This window comes from Petaurus breviceps, unplaced genomic scaffold, assembly GCF_028583685.1.
Source record: "Petaurus breviceps papuanus isolate PSGF00001 unplaced genomic scaffold, PetGlider_PUasm1.0 90845, whole genome shotgun sequence".
Classification (NCBI taxonomy): Eukaryota; Metazoa; Chordata; class Mammalia; order Diprotodontia; family Petauridae; genus Petaurus; species Petaurus breviceps.
Genome location: NW_027187359.1, coordinates 11,992,975 through 12,010,303, shown reverse-complemented (window position 1 = coordinate 12,010,303; position 17,329 = coordinate 11,992,975). Strand labels below are relative to the sequence as shown.

The 17,329-nt window shown below is 43.6% G+C and overlaps 1 protein-coding gene across 1 annotated transcript in view; it reads right to left on the bottom strand.

Annotated features, from left to right (window-relative positions):
• The window catches only part of LBH (LBH regulator of WNT signaling pathway), a 29,980-nt gene extending 13,289 nt beyond the window's left edge, over positions 1 to 16,691 (bottom strand). Inside the window, exons 1-2 of the mRNA XM_069072139.1 lie at positions 16,384 to 16,691; positions 12,523 to 12,625 (exon numbers count right to left, since the gene is read on the bottom strand). Of these exons, the coding sequence (XP_068928240.1) occupies positions 12,523 to 12,625; positions 16,384 to 16,409 (129 nt within the window). The 5' untranslated portion in view covers positions 16,410 to 16,691. The remainder of the gene's footprint in view (positions 1 to 12,522; positions 12,626 to 16,383) is intronic.
• Positions 16,692 to 17,329: the final 638 nt, after the last annotated feature.

The following is a 17,329-nucleotide window of genomic DNA, read 5'->3' as shown; positions in this document are numbered from 1 at the left end:
AAGAACTTTCTCATAATTAGAAAGTCCCATAAATGGGATAGGTAGTCTATTGGGTAGTGGTTTCCTTGTTACTGGAAGGGTTCCACATGTCAAAGAGGATACAGAGGGGAACAATGTACTGAGTTGGATGCTGGATTAAATGACCTCCAAAGTCCCTTCCAATTCTACAATTCCATTATGCTTTTTGTTTTTCAAATGGGTATCTTGAAAATTAACAAAATTTGCCAAGATTAGAAGCCCAGGAACTGAATATTGGAATTATCTTCTCCTCTAACCTCTATTTTGGAGTACAAGTATGAAATTGTTAAAAAGATACACGTGTGGCAGGAGAGATTAGAAAAGTAAATGCAATATTCATGACTTAGCATTTGCTATCTTTATGAATATAATAGGCAAAGTTCAATTCCAAGACATATTTTTCCATGTTAACAAGCAGCAGTCTCCTCTTAAAAACAAATTCCGTAGTATCACACATTTACATAGTATCACTAGGCTGTTTGCCTATTGCAGTGCAGCCAAGAGCTATAAGCTTTTAATGCCAAGGAACAAAATGCCCACAACATTATTCTTCCCAAGGGCCAGCTGGGAGATTGGAGGTAAAGGTGTTTTTGTTTTTGTTTTTGAATTTAGTATTCCTAAAATCAGAAAAGAGGGCCATGATTCTTGGTTTGTGTCCACCTAGGACTGTAACTACTACCTAGAAACTAAGGGAACATTATTTCCAGCTCATTCATAGTCCCTGAAGCCAGTTCCATAGCATAAAGAAAACCAAGATGGTACAGAGGATTAAGACCAACAGATGGTCACATATTACGGTACATTGCATCCATTTAGTACTAGTAGATATGTTGAAATGAAGAAATTTGTTCTTCTACACAGATCATAGTTTGTATGCCATCTTCAAGTACAATGAACAGAATCAAAATGGAAATATATGTGTCCATTTCAATTATCCATGATTTTGCCAATATGGGTCCTCTCTTCATTGACACATATGTTAACCTCTACCATGCCTTGATAGATGGTTATATAAGTTTGGATGGCAAAAATAATTAATCACTTGGTAGCCAAAGCCTCTGGTAATTAGCTTCTCTAAACTTAGCTGGGTTGGTCCTTGGATAGCAGCTCTTCCATGCTAGGTCTATACTCAAAGCCTTTCTAAGAACTACTGTAAGCAAAGATGAGGCAGATAGATAGATTAGATAGATAGATAGATAGATAGATAGATAGATAGATAGATAGATAGATAGATAGATAGATAAGACAGATGATATAGATAGTTATATGTCTATCATACACATATAATAAGCATTCTAAGTAATGCCTGATAAACCAACAAGGTTAGATGTGGAGCTAGAAGGGATTTTATAAATCATCTAGTCTACTCCTCTCATTTTACAGATGGAGAAACTGAGGCCTAGTCTGGTGAAATGACTTACATCAAAACATTACCCAGGTAGCAAATGAGAAGAAGTAGGAATTGAACCCAGGTTCTCTGATGCCAAATCCAGCACTCATTCTATAGCACAGTGCAAACGTTTTTTCAAAGAAGAAAATATGAGAAATAGAGAAAGAGAGAGGAGGAGGGAGAGGGAGAGAGAGACAACACCACAGAAATATAACTTTTCCTAATGAGTAAAATTAAATTTTTTTGATACTTTTTATCATCATTGCATAAAAGAAAACATCTGATAAACCTGAGTTTATCTAAAATATATAAAAACCAAATCAGAGAAAAATACTATGTTTTGTTGTTGCTTTTTTTTAGGTTGTGTGTGTAAGATTGCTATTCACCAAACTACTCTACTATTCTGTCTCCATAGACTTCATTGAAACAATATGTAATCAAAATCACTCTCATGGGCCTTAACTGCCAGTGCTTCCGGTGCTGGAAACTTTCATCACAACAGGGTCTAGATACGAAGTATAAATTCCTTATGGTTGTGATCAACAGTTCAGTCCAGGAGCCACAAAAAGCTTGACCTTCCCCAAATCCACCAGTTAGGACCTTTGAGCTGGTCGACCTTGGTGGGAGGCCTAATAATGTGGAAAAGCAATGTATGCCCTGTTCTAATGCTTTGCTGTGGGCTGGGGGAAGGGGAAAAGGGAACATTTTAAAGTTTCTGAAGCAAAGACCCAACAATAACATGAGCTATAGTAACAGCTACTGTCTCTGGGTGCCTCCCACACAAAAGTTCATAGGAAGGGAGGCTCTAAGTGTGTTGGGACCTAGACTAAAGAGATAGAGACTTCTGAGAAGGATGTTCCCTTTGATGGTGAGTTACAAGCTCACGCTGCTCCACCTAAACCCTGGGACATCACCACATCTTCCCTACTTAGGAGAACCAAAATGCAGCTGCCAACAGGCCAAGGTTGGGGAGGATGAGCAAAAAGTTTGGATTAGCGTATCTAGAGTTTCATTTTTAATTATTAGTCACAGTCATCAATCAGACCATTGTCACTAGATTGTTTTCCAAAGAAGACCCTCATCAGAATATTCCCAATTCAGGTCAAACAGTATATTCAACAGGAGAATAAAGAAAGGACCACTTTGGACTTGGAGCAAATCTTGATTTTTTTTTTTTAAAGATTGGTCTGTGTGACTAAGGCGAGGTCATGAGCTCTGAGTGAACTATTAGAGATATGATTGGGTTTGCTGATTAAAAGAAAAAAAATCCATCTCTCTTTTTTTACTGGTTGTGGGGTTGAGCAGAGGGCAGATGGGGAGACAAAAGCTAGCTGAGCATTCAAACAAAAGTGCCATAGGCTACCAGGGCTAGAAAAGAATGAACCTCTTCCCTCTGGAGAACATCTTCCTCTAATATAAGAAGCATCTGAAACCATCAGCCCCATGGGAAGGAGTGGTTGTCTTCACATCCACAAGAAATGATTTCACGACATATCCCTGAGAGATCATTTCAGGACATTCATTAGACACCCAGGAATAGCTCTTGGCTACAATCACAAGATCCATCACCCAAACACATTCCTCCTCCCCTACCCCTGCAATCCTCTTTTTCCTTCTTATCCAAGTTGGGAGACTGGGTCAGGTCAACGACTGGGAGAATATGCTATGAACACCGAGTTCTATAGTTCATTGTTCCTACTTCGGAGCCAGGAAGCTTACTCAGACTATTTATTCTGCTTGGGGCTTACAAAGGTGCACTGATATTCTCAGTGCCAGCAAGCTAAAGTTAGAGCAGAATTAATCAATATTTACTCTACCTACTACAGGCAAGGGCACTGTACTAAGCATTTTGGGGGACATAAAGAACAATATCATCTAGTTAACAGCATAGACGTGTCTTGGAAAAAAATTAAGGTCTGAACCCTGAATCCACAGGATTGATAATAAACAAGACCTCCCTTCTCTGGGGAAAAAGGTGGTACAATATTCATATGAAATGGGGCGTGGGCTGTCAGATATGGCTAACACATTGGTGGGTTTTGCTGAATTGTACTTTTTGTTATAAGAAAAGGCTCTCTTGAGGAGGGGCAGGCAATTACTGGGAAAAGATATGGATCTAAAGAAAAGAATCAACAATTATTTAAAATTAAGGTCTGTTTAAATTCGCGCTTTTATTAGCATTCTAGTTGGCTAGTCTTTGAAAGTAATAATAAAGTTATAGCTACTACATGGTGGGAACATGGTAGTGAGAAGGCACTTTCCCCACAATGGGGTTATTTCTACAATTCCGAAAGTCAGCTGGAGTCATGTAGGGGCACCTTTGGCAAACCAACTCTTCTGCCAAAGGGGTTGCAAGTGGGGTGAGCAAGACAGCTCCAGTCAAAGAAGAGAGACCTTGGGGAGAGAGCTAGCTAGCTAGGGTCAGTGCCATGACTGAAATATACAAACTTTCTAGTCAGTTGGTCTTCTAAAGGAAGATGAAGTTATAGCTTCTAAGTGGCTTCCACATGATTTCCAGTGGGTAAAATATTGACAAAGTAAAAGCTGAGAAATAAAATTTTTCCCTGATTAAATCAAAAACTCACTAGTGCTATAATAGATAAGTGACTTTCCCTCTCAGTGGACCAGTTTCCTCAACAAAAATAGCCTAACACTTTTGTAGGGCCTAATAAAAATAAATTAACTTTAAATTATTTTATTATATATGACTTATCAATAGTTTAAAATAATAATTTTATTCTGATCATTAATAAATGTTCATTGACTAACAGTAATAGATACTTTTATCCCACTTCACAGTTTACAAAGTACTTTCCTCTCAAGAACCATGCTGAGATAGATACTGCAAACATCATTGCTATTTTTATTTTATTATTTATTATAACAATTTCAAATTTATTATAAAGTTATTATCATTATTACTTTATGGATGAGGAAACTGAGATTCACTAAAGCTAAATGACTTGGACAGGACCACACAGGTAGCAGTGAACCCTAAGACTCAAAACCTGGTTTATTGATTAGATGGTCCCTTGTTGAGGATTTTGTAGAAGAAAATTCAATCATCTCTAAGTTCCTTCTCAGTTACTCAGTATTCTAGGATTAGTTCACTTTTGTCTTCCTATCCCCAGAGCCTAGCACAAAGTGGGTGTTTAATAAATGCTTGTTGGCTGATAAATTATGGTTTGAAGACTACAAAACCAATGCTCTCTCCACTAGGAAAAGCAGTATGGCATGGCAGATAGATTAGTGCACTTACAGTTAGGTTGGCCTGAACTCAAATCCTGCCTCAGACAGTCACTTGCTGGGCAAGTCATTTAATTTCTCAGTCTCAGTTCCTTATCAGTGAAACAAGGTGGCTGGATTCAGTGGCCTCTGAGTTCCTTTCTATCTCTAGATTTGTGAACCTATCATCTAAGGCTTCCCCACTGGATTAGTTTCAATAAATCCCAGGGAAGACAAATGCTAGATACCAGTCACAAAGGAATGTTCATTTTTTTAAAGGGAAAGAAAGAGGGTTAATATAAAAAGAGCTTATGCATATGGACCAATACTTAATGTCTCTAGAGAATTCACTCTCATCTTCCTCAAATTTACACTCAGACTGAACTACCTTTTTTGGTCATTTAGTCGTAGAGGGGAAAAAAAAGTCTGTGCTAGTCATTTTCACCAAGCATAACATCTGGTGGTGGAAATAGGGTGTGGAGGAAGAGGTAAAGGGTAGGAGGAATAAAACAAATGTCAATGTTCCACTGAAATGCAGGTCTCTGGATGGACGCATCCTGCCCAAACTGCTACAACTTCGCTGATGTTCCTCTTGGGACTGATGGCACAGAACCTTTAGATGTTATTGTGTTCGATTATTTTCTTTTGGTCATAGGACTGCTTTCTTTACAGGGTCACTGAGTAATGCTTTAGTAAGCTCTTTGGAAGACTCCATGTATGTATAGCATTGGGAGCTGGCCAGGACCACCAAACACCTGGATCACCTCATCCTTTATTCATCGATCCAACAATCGAGGGGCACTCCACACACCACTGTAAGAACAGGGTTATCTGTCACTCAACAAGCCCTTTTAAGTCAGGAGGCAAAAACAAGAGATGTTCTTTGCCTCCCTCTTCTTTCCTTCTCCCTCTCTTCCAGAAGCTAGGACAGTCACCCAGGGAAAGAAACATAGAATACTCAAGCTGGAATGGGTCTTTAAAAAGTCCAACTCCATCATGTGACAGATGAGGAAACTGCAAGGTCAGATCCTGAGTAGAGAGGTTCTGTTGGGAAGGGAAGGGAAGGGAAGAGAAGGGAAGGGAAGGGGCACAGTTGATAGAGTATAGTGCCTGGAGTCAAGAAGATTCATGTTCCTGAGTTCAAGTCTGGCCTCAGACATTCATCATCTGTGTCCCCTGGCTGAATCACTCAACCCTGCTTGCCTCAGTTTCCTCATCTGTCAAATGAACTGGAGAAGGAAATGGCAAACCACTCCAGTATCTTTGCCAAGAAAACCTCAAATGGGAGTCATGAAGAGTTGGACACAGCTAAAAAATGAGCAAAAGGCTTAAAGAACAGTGATAAGGAAAGTGTCATAACTGTTTCACTGGGAACATAGGGGAAACAGTGCTAGTCCAGCAGGTCCAATCACCATGTGCTGATTCCCCCATTAGAATGTGAGCTCCTTGAAGGTGGGGAGCATCTGTTTTTCTAGTACTACAGGATTCTGTACATAGTATGCTCTTAAATGCTTTTTAAAGAATTATTCATCCATCAAATAGGGAATGGTCTTTCCTTGAGAATTTATCTATAAATGAAAATAGCTAGAATTTATATAGTGCTTTAATATTGGTAAAACACTGTACATGTGTTATCTCTCATGCTATTATTATCTCCATATTACAGATGAAGAGACTGAGGCTGAGAGAAATCAAGTGACTTGTCCAGGGCCACTCAACTAGTATAGGTCTGAGATAAGATCACTCAAAATCCAATGCTCTTATCCACTGACAGGTGCCTCACCAAGGACACATCACTTCTTCCTCCAATATAAATCCTCAAAAAAAGAGTTTCAGGATTTGAGCCATAAACAGCAGGATAAAGGATGTTTTAGGTATCTCCAAGTGATCACCAGAGTGAGACAGATAAGAACAATCAAAGCTGTACAATGACCAATTTTGAGCCGGAAGGGCCCTCAGAAATCACAAGTCTAATCCCTTCATTTTACAGATGAGGTAACTCAGGCTTGGAAGAGGTCAAGTGATTTTCCCAAGGTCAGCACAGGTAGGAAGTAACACAAGCCAAGAGGAGCACTGAAGTTCTTTGATTCTGGGTCCAGAGCTCATTCTACTACACATGGCCTCTCCATCACTCAGTCATTCAATGGATTAGCCTAGGGATGTGTGGAAAATTATCACTCTTGGCTATTTATAGTCTGTATTAGAACTTCTACTTCTCTGGAGAGGAAAAGGTTATCCAATGGAAAGGTGGGTTATAGAAATGCTAATTTCACAACTGAGTAACAGGGGAAAATAGCCAATAACAAGACAGCTGGTGCCCAGGAGCTAAGGACAGAGAGAGAAAAAAGGAAGCTGATTAAAGGACTTGATTTTATCTGGCTACTGGAGGGACTACAATGGTCAACTTGAAAAGCATCTGCTAACCAAGGGGAAATTCCTCCTGGCCAAGCCGGAGATCTTTGGAGAAGGAGAGATTTGCCACTTAAGAAAGAAAGGTCAGACCTAGCCTGGGAAGGAGGGGAACACCAGAGCAGAATCCAGGCGATTTTGGGAGAAAGGAGTTTCAAACAGAAACCCAGAGGTTACAGCTAGAATCCAGCAGGCTCCCCTCTGGATTCACTCATCTCTGAGGAGTCTAGCAAGAAAGGACAGTGTTCCCCAGGCACTGGCAACAGCCCCAGGGTAAAGCAGAGAGAAAACTATAAAATCCTCATTATTTTGGACTATAAAGCCAAGGAATTCCCTCACAATGTAGTTCAGGTAGCCTTACCGTCCACAGGTGTGCACTGCTGATAACCCACTATAGAGAGGGGAAGGAGAGAAAATCCAAAACAGAAGGCTGAAATCTTGATGTTGATGGGTAAGGGAGCCAAACCTCTGAGTCGTTCAGTGGCAACAGCAGAAAAGGCAAGAGTAGACCAAGGGGAAGACCTCTATTTGGGGATATCCTGCCCTATTTCACCCCAATTTGCTTTTAATATGGAAGGGGAACTTGTGGCAAAATATCTTTTTAAATTAAGCTCCATTAACTTCGCAAATGCACCTTGAGCAGAGGTCCACGAAGCAGTGATTGTGCTAGTTCAGGAAAAGAGAGAGCTAAGTGGGAGGGAGAGAAAATTGATTTTTGTTCAAATAAAAAAATTTTAATACAATTTTTTTTCAAAGGAAGAACACTGAGCTCCTAGAGAATAGAAAGCTATTCCATAAAGGTACTAGGGACTACAGTAATTCATGTTTTCCTGGTAGGGAAACCCAGGGTACAAGGATCTAGGCAGCCAGGGTCCACTTTCTGGGTCCTTTAACTCATTCCATTAAGTCCTGATGCTCTGATGGCAGTACTGACAACTTGCTCATTCACCTCCAGGGGCAGGGGGTGGGGTGGGGGGTGGAATCAATGTACAGGAAAAATTTCATTTGACCTTTTTGTTTTTTAAAGCCACAAAACACCAACCTCCCTCTTCACACCCACCCCACTTAGAATGTTTTCTTTCCTCAACTTCCCCCATAGGAATCCCTACTTCCCTTTAGGGCAAAAAACTCAGGTTTTTGTAGTTGAGTTGCTTCAGACTCTTCCTGATCCCATCTTCTTGGCAGAGATACTAGAGTGGTTTGCTATTTCCTTTTCCAGCTTGTTTTACAGATGAGGAAACTGAGGTAAATGGGGTTAAGTGACTTGCCCAGGGTCACACAGCTAGGAAGTGTCTAAGGTTGGGATTTGAACTCATGAAGATGAGTCTTCCTGACTCCAGGCCCAGTGCTCTTCCTGCTCTTCCTGACTCCAGGCCCAGGCCCACTGTGCCACCTAGCTGCCCCGGAAAGCTCAGTTACCTTTTCCTATAAGAAGTCTTTTCCTATTAGCCTACCCCCCTAGAGGGTGTCCCAACTTTTAATAGCTCAAAACTAAGACTTTGGGAGCAGCCTTTATTTTGTTTTACTTATCTATATTTTGCCCCTACCCCTGTGGAATAGGAGCTGCTTGAGAACAGGGACTGTCTCTTTTTTTTTTTTCTCTTTGTATCTGCAGCAACTATAACAGTGCCTGCTATCTAATAGGCCTTGAATAAAATGCCTGTTGAATTGAATCGAAAACCAAATTAACTGATTTAGATAAGTAAATTATTTCTCATCTAGACAGTAAAAGGCAAATCCCTGGAACCTCTTCCATTGAGGGTCTAAGATACACCACTGAAGCAGGGGCTGGTGACCAGAAATCAGAAGGCAAGGGTTCTAATCCTTAACACATGACCTCGAAGCAACGTTGTACTAAGGCACCAAGACTCCATTTCTCCGTCTGTCAAAAAGGAATTAATGCCTGGCTTCCAGCAAGCTCATGGGACACTGCAGATGAATGACAATGGCTCTCAAGCACTTTTGGTTCCTTGGAAAAGAGGCACAAGATAAGTCCCACATACTATTATTATCCCCAGGAGGAATGCCAAGTGGAAAGCTAGCTGTGAGACTCACCACCCCCCTCCCCCCACCCCTTCATCCTCCACTCTCTGGAAAAGAGACTGGGAATGTAAAGGAAGGAAGGTCTTTAGCAAAGTGTCATTTTTGTCCAATCATGCCAACTCTGGTGGGAATTAGTTTTAATTAACCAGCATATGCTTTGAACAGGTTTTGAGGAAATTGGTCATACAACATTTATGAAAACACTCGCTGTTTCATTGAGAATACAGTGGAGGATATGAAAGAAATGCCAGGAACAGGTCAGAAACTCAGAAGGGTCACTTTCTATCTCTCCCTTTCTCCCAACCAGTCAGCTAAGGGAGTCTTTCCAAAATCACAAAGATCAAGATTTCAAACCTGATAGCAGTATTTGGAATTGCTCTTAGAAGCACTGGGTAAGAGAGAGCTAGAAGCCGTCTATGGCTACCAAATGCAAGGTAGTAGTGGAAAAGGAGGGGCAGTTAGGTAGTGCAGTGGATAGAATACCAAGCCTGCAGTCAGGAAGATCTCAGCTAAAATCTGGCCTCAGACACTTAATAAACTGTGTGACCCTGGGCAAGTCACTTAACTCCTACTTGCTTTAGTTCCTCATCTATAAAATAGGGATACAATGGAGAAGGAAATGACAAATTACTCCAGTACCTTTGCAGAGAAAACCCCATGGATTAGAGTCAACTATGACTGAACAAGAAGAAATGAAAAGGGAGACAAAACTCTACTAACTGGCTGAGAGACCTTATGCAAGTTATTTCCCCTCTGGGCCTCAATTTCCTCATCTGTCTAGATGAGGTGGTGGGACTAAAGGATCTTTACAATTCTAAAATTCTCTCTGTTTCACGAACATGGCCAGCATGCTAGTTTGGGCCCCTACCACCTGTTTCCTGAATGATTACAATAGTCTCCTAATTGGTTTCTCTGCCTTCTGTTCATCTTCCACACACCCAACAAATTAATATTCCTCAAGCACAGATCTGACTAGGTTATTCTCCTGCTCAAGAAGCTTCTGTAGGTCCTAATTGCCTCTATGATTAAATATAGACTTGACTGACTGGCATTTAAACCCCTTCACAATCTGGGGCAGGCCTATCTCTCCAGACTGATATCACATTATTCCCTCTTATGAACTCAAATGGAGTTAATCTGGTCTCCTTGCTGTTCCTACATACACAACATTCCATATCCACTTCCTTGACTTGGCACATGTTCTCACTCATGCTCTCCCTCCTGACCCAAGCCTCTTCGAATCTCTACTACTCTTTAAGACTAAGTGTCCCTGCTCCCACTTCTACAGGCCTCAGGGACTCTTCACCTGCCCCCAAATAATTTTATGTACTTTATTTATCTATGTGTATGTTCATTTTCCCCCAACGGAATATAAGCTTCTTGAGGACAGACATATAGTAGCTGCTTTAATAAGTACTTTTTGAAGTGAAAAATCCTACATAAATTCCATTGAAAGATGGTGTGATACAGTCTAAGAAAAAACAGAGGTAAAAGAAAACCTCACTGGTGACCACAAAGAAATGTTCAGTATGAATCATTGGTTAAGAAACTTACAACCCAAAACAGAGGTATAACTTAAGAGTGTTGTTATTCAGTCAGTTTCAGCCATGTCCCACTCTTTGTGACCCTATTTGGGGTTTCCCTGGCAAAGATACTGGAGTGGTTTGCCATTTCCTTTTCCAGTTCATTTTACAGATGAGAAAACTGAGGCAAATAGGGTTCAATGACTTGCCCAGGCTCCCACAGTTAGTGTCGGAGGTCAAATTTGAACTCAGGTCTTCCTGACTCCAGGTCTTGCATTCTATCCAATACACCAACTAGCTGCCCTTCAGAGAGGGACTGGGATTTAGGTCAAGATCTCTACTACCTAAACCTGTCCCCTTGCCCAGAATCCTGGAACCCTGGGTTACAGAATTCAACCATCATAAAGTACCACTTCTTCAGCCTACTCCTCCTAATTAAATAAAAATCACAAAGTGGGATTGACAATACTGACTGGGAGCAAGGATCTTGAAGGTTCCAAATATAAGGGGATGCCCATGGCAGAAAGAGGGTAAAAGTAAGCCGGGATGGCCTGCATCCATCCCCTCTAGCCATCTCACTAATTCTTGGTTTCTGTCTAACTCCCAGTTCACTGTGGGACTGGACTTGTTCATTTCTCTCTTTCCTGTCTCCTTTTCTCCACTTGGCAAAATGCCTTTTGGAAGCAGTAATGAGGAATAACTATGTTTAGCTTGCTGAATAGACAACCTGAAGACATTGGGGCAGGAGGAATGATAGCTGTCTTTAGGTATTTGAAAGACATGGAAGAGAGATTAGACATGTTCTGTTAAGCCTCAGAGGGAAGAACTGAGACCAATGCATATAAGGAAGAATATTTTTGCCCCAGTTTAGAACCAGAGGCTGGAGGGGGCAGGGAGGAGGAGATACCTTGGAAATCAAAGTTGTCTTTGGTCAGCTGGAGGCCTTTAAGCCAAGGCTGGGGATCATTGTTCTTGAGCTGGAAAGAGGCCTTAGAAGCCACCTAGTCCCAACTCTTCATTAAACAGATGAGAAAAGAGGTCCAGAGTTAAGTGACTTGCCCAAGGTCACACAGTGTGATGCGGAAGATGGTATTCCTTCTCACTTAAGGGAGGGACAAGATGAACTTAAGTCTTTTCCAACTTGGAGATTTGACACTGGATAACATTTAGGAAGACTGAAGAGAGCTTAATGTTAGCCCCAATCTAAAACATAACCTTCATCTTCTCACCCATGAGCTACTTTACAAGAAAGATTCTACAAACCCATAAGCTAATAGGTTTTTTAAATATTCTATTATTTTAATTAATGGTGATATTAAGCCCAACACCAGTTTTATGTACGAAAAATAATCAAAAGATATTTCACCATATAGATCACTCCCCAGTTCTTAGACATCTTCTCTATCATTTATACAGTGCTTTAAAGTGATTTACCAATTTTTTTGATCCTCACAATAATCCTATATCACCAACATGATGGGTACTATTATCTCCCCCAGAGGGGTAAATTGAGGCTTAGATGCAGAAGTATTAAAGGGCTTGCCCATATGCATATATCTTCTAGAAAGGAGTATTTGAACCTGAATCTTTCTGACTCCAAAAATACTACTCTTCTATAGGGAATTCTTAAGAAGTGGAATTGATTCTATCTTGAGAAATAAAGGACTCCACATACTTTCTTCTGAAAGGCTTCCATTACGGAAGCCACAAAGTAGAGAGGAAAATCTTGACTGCTGGGGTCAGGTAAGGAGCTCCACACATGAGCCACTCTCTCACATTTCCCTCTTCTCCACCTGGGTGGTAGGTATGCATCCATCAGATTAAGCAGCAGTGGGTGTAAGGGGTGGTCTGTTCCAGCCCAACCTAGCAGCTACTAAACTGTCACCAAGTGAAATGGCCCTGAGACTCACTCACCTGATAGGAGATGCCGTCCTTCCGGGTGTTCAGCCCAATCTCATCCATAGATGGGGTGCTCATCATCACCTCAGTCATGTCAGCTGATCTCAGATAATCAGGGCTGCCAAGAAAGAAGAGATCCAAGATGAAGGGAAAGTGATTGTTTTACTCTTCAGGCCACACTGCTCTATCACAAGAACTGTCTGGAAATGGGATGAGAGGTCAAAGGATCATGGACTGAGGCAGCATGGTAAGGAGATAGGGCAGTAGATTAGGAGTCAGGAAGATGAGTTCAAACCATGAAGACGTTAACAACCTGTGTGTGTCCTTGGACAAGGTACCTCTCTGTGCCTCGATTTCCTCATATGTCAAATGAAGGGGTTAGACTTGATGTTTTCTAGAGGCAGGCAGGTGGTAGAGTGGGTAGACTGCTGGGCATGAAGTCAAGAAGATCTGGACCCTAACATCAGCTGTGTGATTCTGGGCAAATCACAACTTCTGCCTCAGTTTCCTCAAATGTGAAATTATGATAATAATTCCACTAACTTCCCTGTATTGCTGCAAGGACAGAATGATAAAATAATTGTAAAGAGCTTAGAACAGTATCTAGTACATGGTAGAGGTTTAAGGCTTGTTTCCTCTTTCTTTCTAAAGTCCCTTCTACCTCTAGATTTAGGATTTAGAATTGAAAAGGACCCTGCAAGTCCAACTTCTTCATCTGAATAAAAGCTCAGAGAGGTCAAATTACTTAACTAAATTTACCTCAATTCAGTAAGTGCTAAGGCTTGACTATAAATCCAACGCACTCTCCACTTTTGAGTTCTGATGATCACAAAATTCTTGGGGGAAAAGGAGGTGAGGAAGGGGGAAAGTTTAAGCCTTTGAATAGCTAATCTCTTGGCCATTGGCCACTGATCTTAAACCCATTGGTGGGTTTGAAAAAAGATATTCAAAGACAAATTCCTTTTTCCCCCTTCCTGAATGCACTGAGTCTTTATAAGTAATCAAAGCATCTCAGATCGGAAGATTTAGAAATGTAAGAGATCTTAAAAAAATCATCTAGTCCAACCCCTCCCATTTACCAAAGAAGAAAGTGAGGCTAGAGAGAAGAAATAATTTCCTACAAGTCACAGAAGCAGTAACAAAAGAAAGGATTCAAATCAGAGACCTCTGACTCCAAATTCATTTTCCCTCACTGGACCATCTATATCCTTGTTCCCTGTCTGGTTCCTTTACATCTTAGAAATGGAAAGCACCAGGAGTTATTTCATCTTTCTCTAAACCATCTCAACTATCTTGCTTCCTTGCAACATTTTTGTTGCCATTTAACAATGATGAGAATGATGACAAAAGTACAAAACTGTCATTTTATAAAAAGATTCATCAGAATGAAATCTATACCTTTCCCTGATGTGTAGAGACAAGTTCAAGACAAGGAGGCTTTCAGAATTCCTTTATAGTTCCTGGTGCCTCTAAATTGAAACATGCCCCATCTATGCCATGGGATGGGTCTGGACCTCCCGATACTTCACACCAGTCAATGCCCCCCTTTGCAACCCCAAATACAGTGCTGGCCAGCTCAATGCTTGTAAGGCACCAAAATACATTCACAGCCTTAATGACTGCCTGGCTCTGCCTGCATGAGGCAGTTCCAAAAAGACAAAGAAGCATTTCCATACCCCAAGTGTGCACTTGGTACAACACACATGGGTAGTCAAGGGCACAGGACACTGGGGCACAATGTCCATTCCCATACATCATAGTGAACATGCTCTCCATACATACCTCAGCACCTTCTCTCATCTTCACTATCTCACACATGCACACAAAAAATAACACTACATACATGGGAGGCAGAGCTTGAAAGGAAACAAAAGCTGTCTCCTTGCCATAGTTACTAAGGTGTGGGCATATTTTCCCAGAAATTAATGCTTTTCTCCACTGAAAATGACCATCATATCAGTCAACACTGACTTGACAGTCTACCTGGATGCTCATTAGTTGAAGTCGGTGAAGGCACCTGGGGAAGCTTGAGGGAGGGAGATGGGGGCCTGAGGAGCCCATCAGTTATTCGTATCCTGAGTCCAGCAGCCACGCCCCACTTAAAGGGACACTGGCTTCTCCAGGGGCATCAAGTTCATCAATGCTCTGTCTAGAGAGAGTAGGGCTGGGTACCCAAGGAGGAGCAGGCAGCATTCAGGGTCTCCTGATCCCCTCCTTGCCCCAAGTCCAAAGCCCTTCCCCGAGACCCCTCCCAGTAAGCTGACCCTCAACCCGGGCGGGTGGTTGCGGGGAGGTTGGGAGTGGGAGAGGAAGACCTGGAGCTGCCCCAGATTTGCAGCCCAGTGGCTGAGGCTTTTCCCTCCTCCTCGCTGAGGCTTTTCCCTCCTCCTCGCTGAGGTCTGGGGCTACAGTTGTGAAAAGTGGAGAGGAAAAAGCTGCAAACTTTCCAGCTCCATCTCAGCTTAGCAGCTTCAGGCTAGCTGCAAGCGACTACCTTCATCCTGCTGGCTCGGTACATGCAAGTACGCCTTGCCAGGAAACAAACACCCTGGGTTGGGGCCCAAGGTTCCTCTAGAAGCTTCTATTTCTCACACTTGGGAACAGGTTTTGCAGGCACCAAGCTCACTCTCCTTGGCACCCCCTCCCCAACCCAGGGGAGATGCTAAGTGTTTGTTCGAATCCTTCCCCTACAGCAGGAAGGAAGCAAGCTCGGAGCCCCTGCAGGAGGTCGACTCTGAGGCCCGACTCGGCAAACCACACTGCTGCTCCTCCTCCTCCCCACGCAATCTCCACAACCCCTCCACTAGTGAAGCCCCAAACCTTCAGCCATCTACACACACTCCCCCACTGGTCCAGTCCCTCGGCCCTCGGCATCTCAACAGATTCCCAACGATCCAGCCCCACGGGACCTAGGGACCTAAGGACCTCCAAACACTCCCTCATCAGTACAGCCCCTCCCCTCCGTCCACTTCTCTCCCCCCCCATCCCCCCAGCAATTCCCCAACCCATGCCAGGTTGCTGGTTTGTGTTCTCCTGGCTCCCCTTTCTTGCTGCTGGGACTTGATCAGCTGCTTTGCCCCCTCCCCAGTCAAATCGAGTGGTTTTCAAAGGCACTTCTCTTTGAAAAGGGGAGAAGGAAAGCGATGGGGTCAAAAGGATGCAGCGTTCCTCACTAGGAGTGCGGGGAGAAGGCGCGCACACACGCGCACACTCGCGCGAGCACACACATATTGTACCACCACTATCACCAATCTCACCACCACTACCCCGCCCCCCTCCAGCCGGTCCATAGGGGGCTCTCTTCTCTTCCAACACCAGTACCACAGTAGCCGTCAAAGCACCCTGTCAAGCCCATCTCCAGCACTCTACATCAAGATTGTCATACAAACCAAAGAAAAAACGGAGGGGGTGGGAGGAGGAAGGGCAGCATCGGAAAGAGAGAAAAAAGGGGAAAGAAAACTGTCTCCGTTCCCCAAATCCTGCAACACCCATGAGATTCTAACATCAATCCTCATTTGAGGAGGGGGCATTTGGAGCACAGGGCAAAGTAGGAAGAATATCGGTCACGTTTGCTACACCCTCTCCCCCATTAGCACCCCCAGCCATCATGCACTTATGCGAAGCCTCCAAGTTCACTGTCTTTGTCTGGATTCTTTCAATACCTTCCCGGCCGCTTAAGCCCCCGCCCCCCGCTTAGGTGCGACTTCGGCATTTAGCTGAATGATCGCAAGGAAAGGAGAACTGCCCCTCCTCATTAAGTCACAGTCACAGTAGTCACTGAGCCCTAAAGGGACGGAACCCGGGAGGAGATGACGGGAGCCGCTGGTTTAGACCCCACCGTATGAGAGACAGCAAGGGTAAAGAATAAATACTCACCAGTGTATGGGGAAATATACAGACATGAAGTCCTAAGGGAGGCTGACCCACGCCCTTGGATATTTAAAAAACGGTCCCCGGGCCAGAGGAAAGAGGGCACTGCAGTGGCCCAGCGCCCAGCAGTTTTCTTGAGCTTTTAGGGGAAATGGAGAAATTAACCGTCCCGGGACACCCCCTCCAGAGGGCAAGATATCAGGTGCACTGGCTCCCACCGCGCTCAACCACCACCCGGAGGAAAGGTTAGCAAGCAGACCTGCCGATTCCCTTCCTAATGAGCTCTCAGCCCCACAAAGAGCCTGGGAAGCCCTATTTATAGGAGTAGGGGGGGGCGGGCCTTGGGCTCCAGAGGCCCCGCCTTCCCTCCCCCCACAACTGGAATAACGTCACCAAAATCATGAATGGTTTCGTAGCTGCGAGCTAGTGCCTGCGGCTCCGCTCGGCTCCTCAGAAGGGCCCTGGTTTGCTGCAGCTCCCCCCTTCCCTCCCCCCTCGTCCCCCCCCCACCCCTTCCCGAGCACGCACGCACACACACACACACACGCACACACACACACACACACACACACACGCACACTCGCACACTGACCCCTCCTCCCTGCCATCGCTGGCTGATTCTGCGGGTGATTGTCCCCCTATCACAAATCCAACCAGCTCCATTCGTCTCCCATACAAAGTAAGCTGTCCCCTTTGGGTTCCTGGAGAGAGAGTGGGAGATCTCTGAACGTAAGAAGGAGAGATAGTGTGGAATGGGGAGGGGGGAGTGCAAAGACTACGTGAGTGGAATCCTAGTCCTTTAGTACAAATGGACCTGCATTTCAAGGCAAATGAGCCGTGCTTTAAAAGAAAAGTCCTCCCCCCCACCAACTCAGCTTCCATTCATTGAAGCTACACCCCCCCCCCCCCCCCCGCCCCCGCCTCGGTAGCCTGCATCTGCACCAACGCCTTT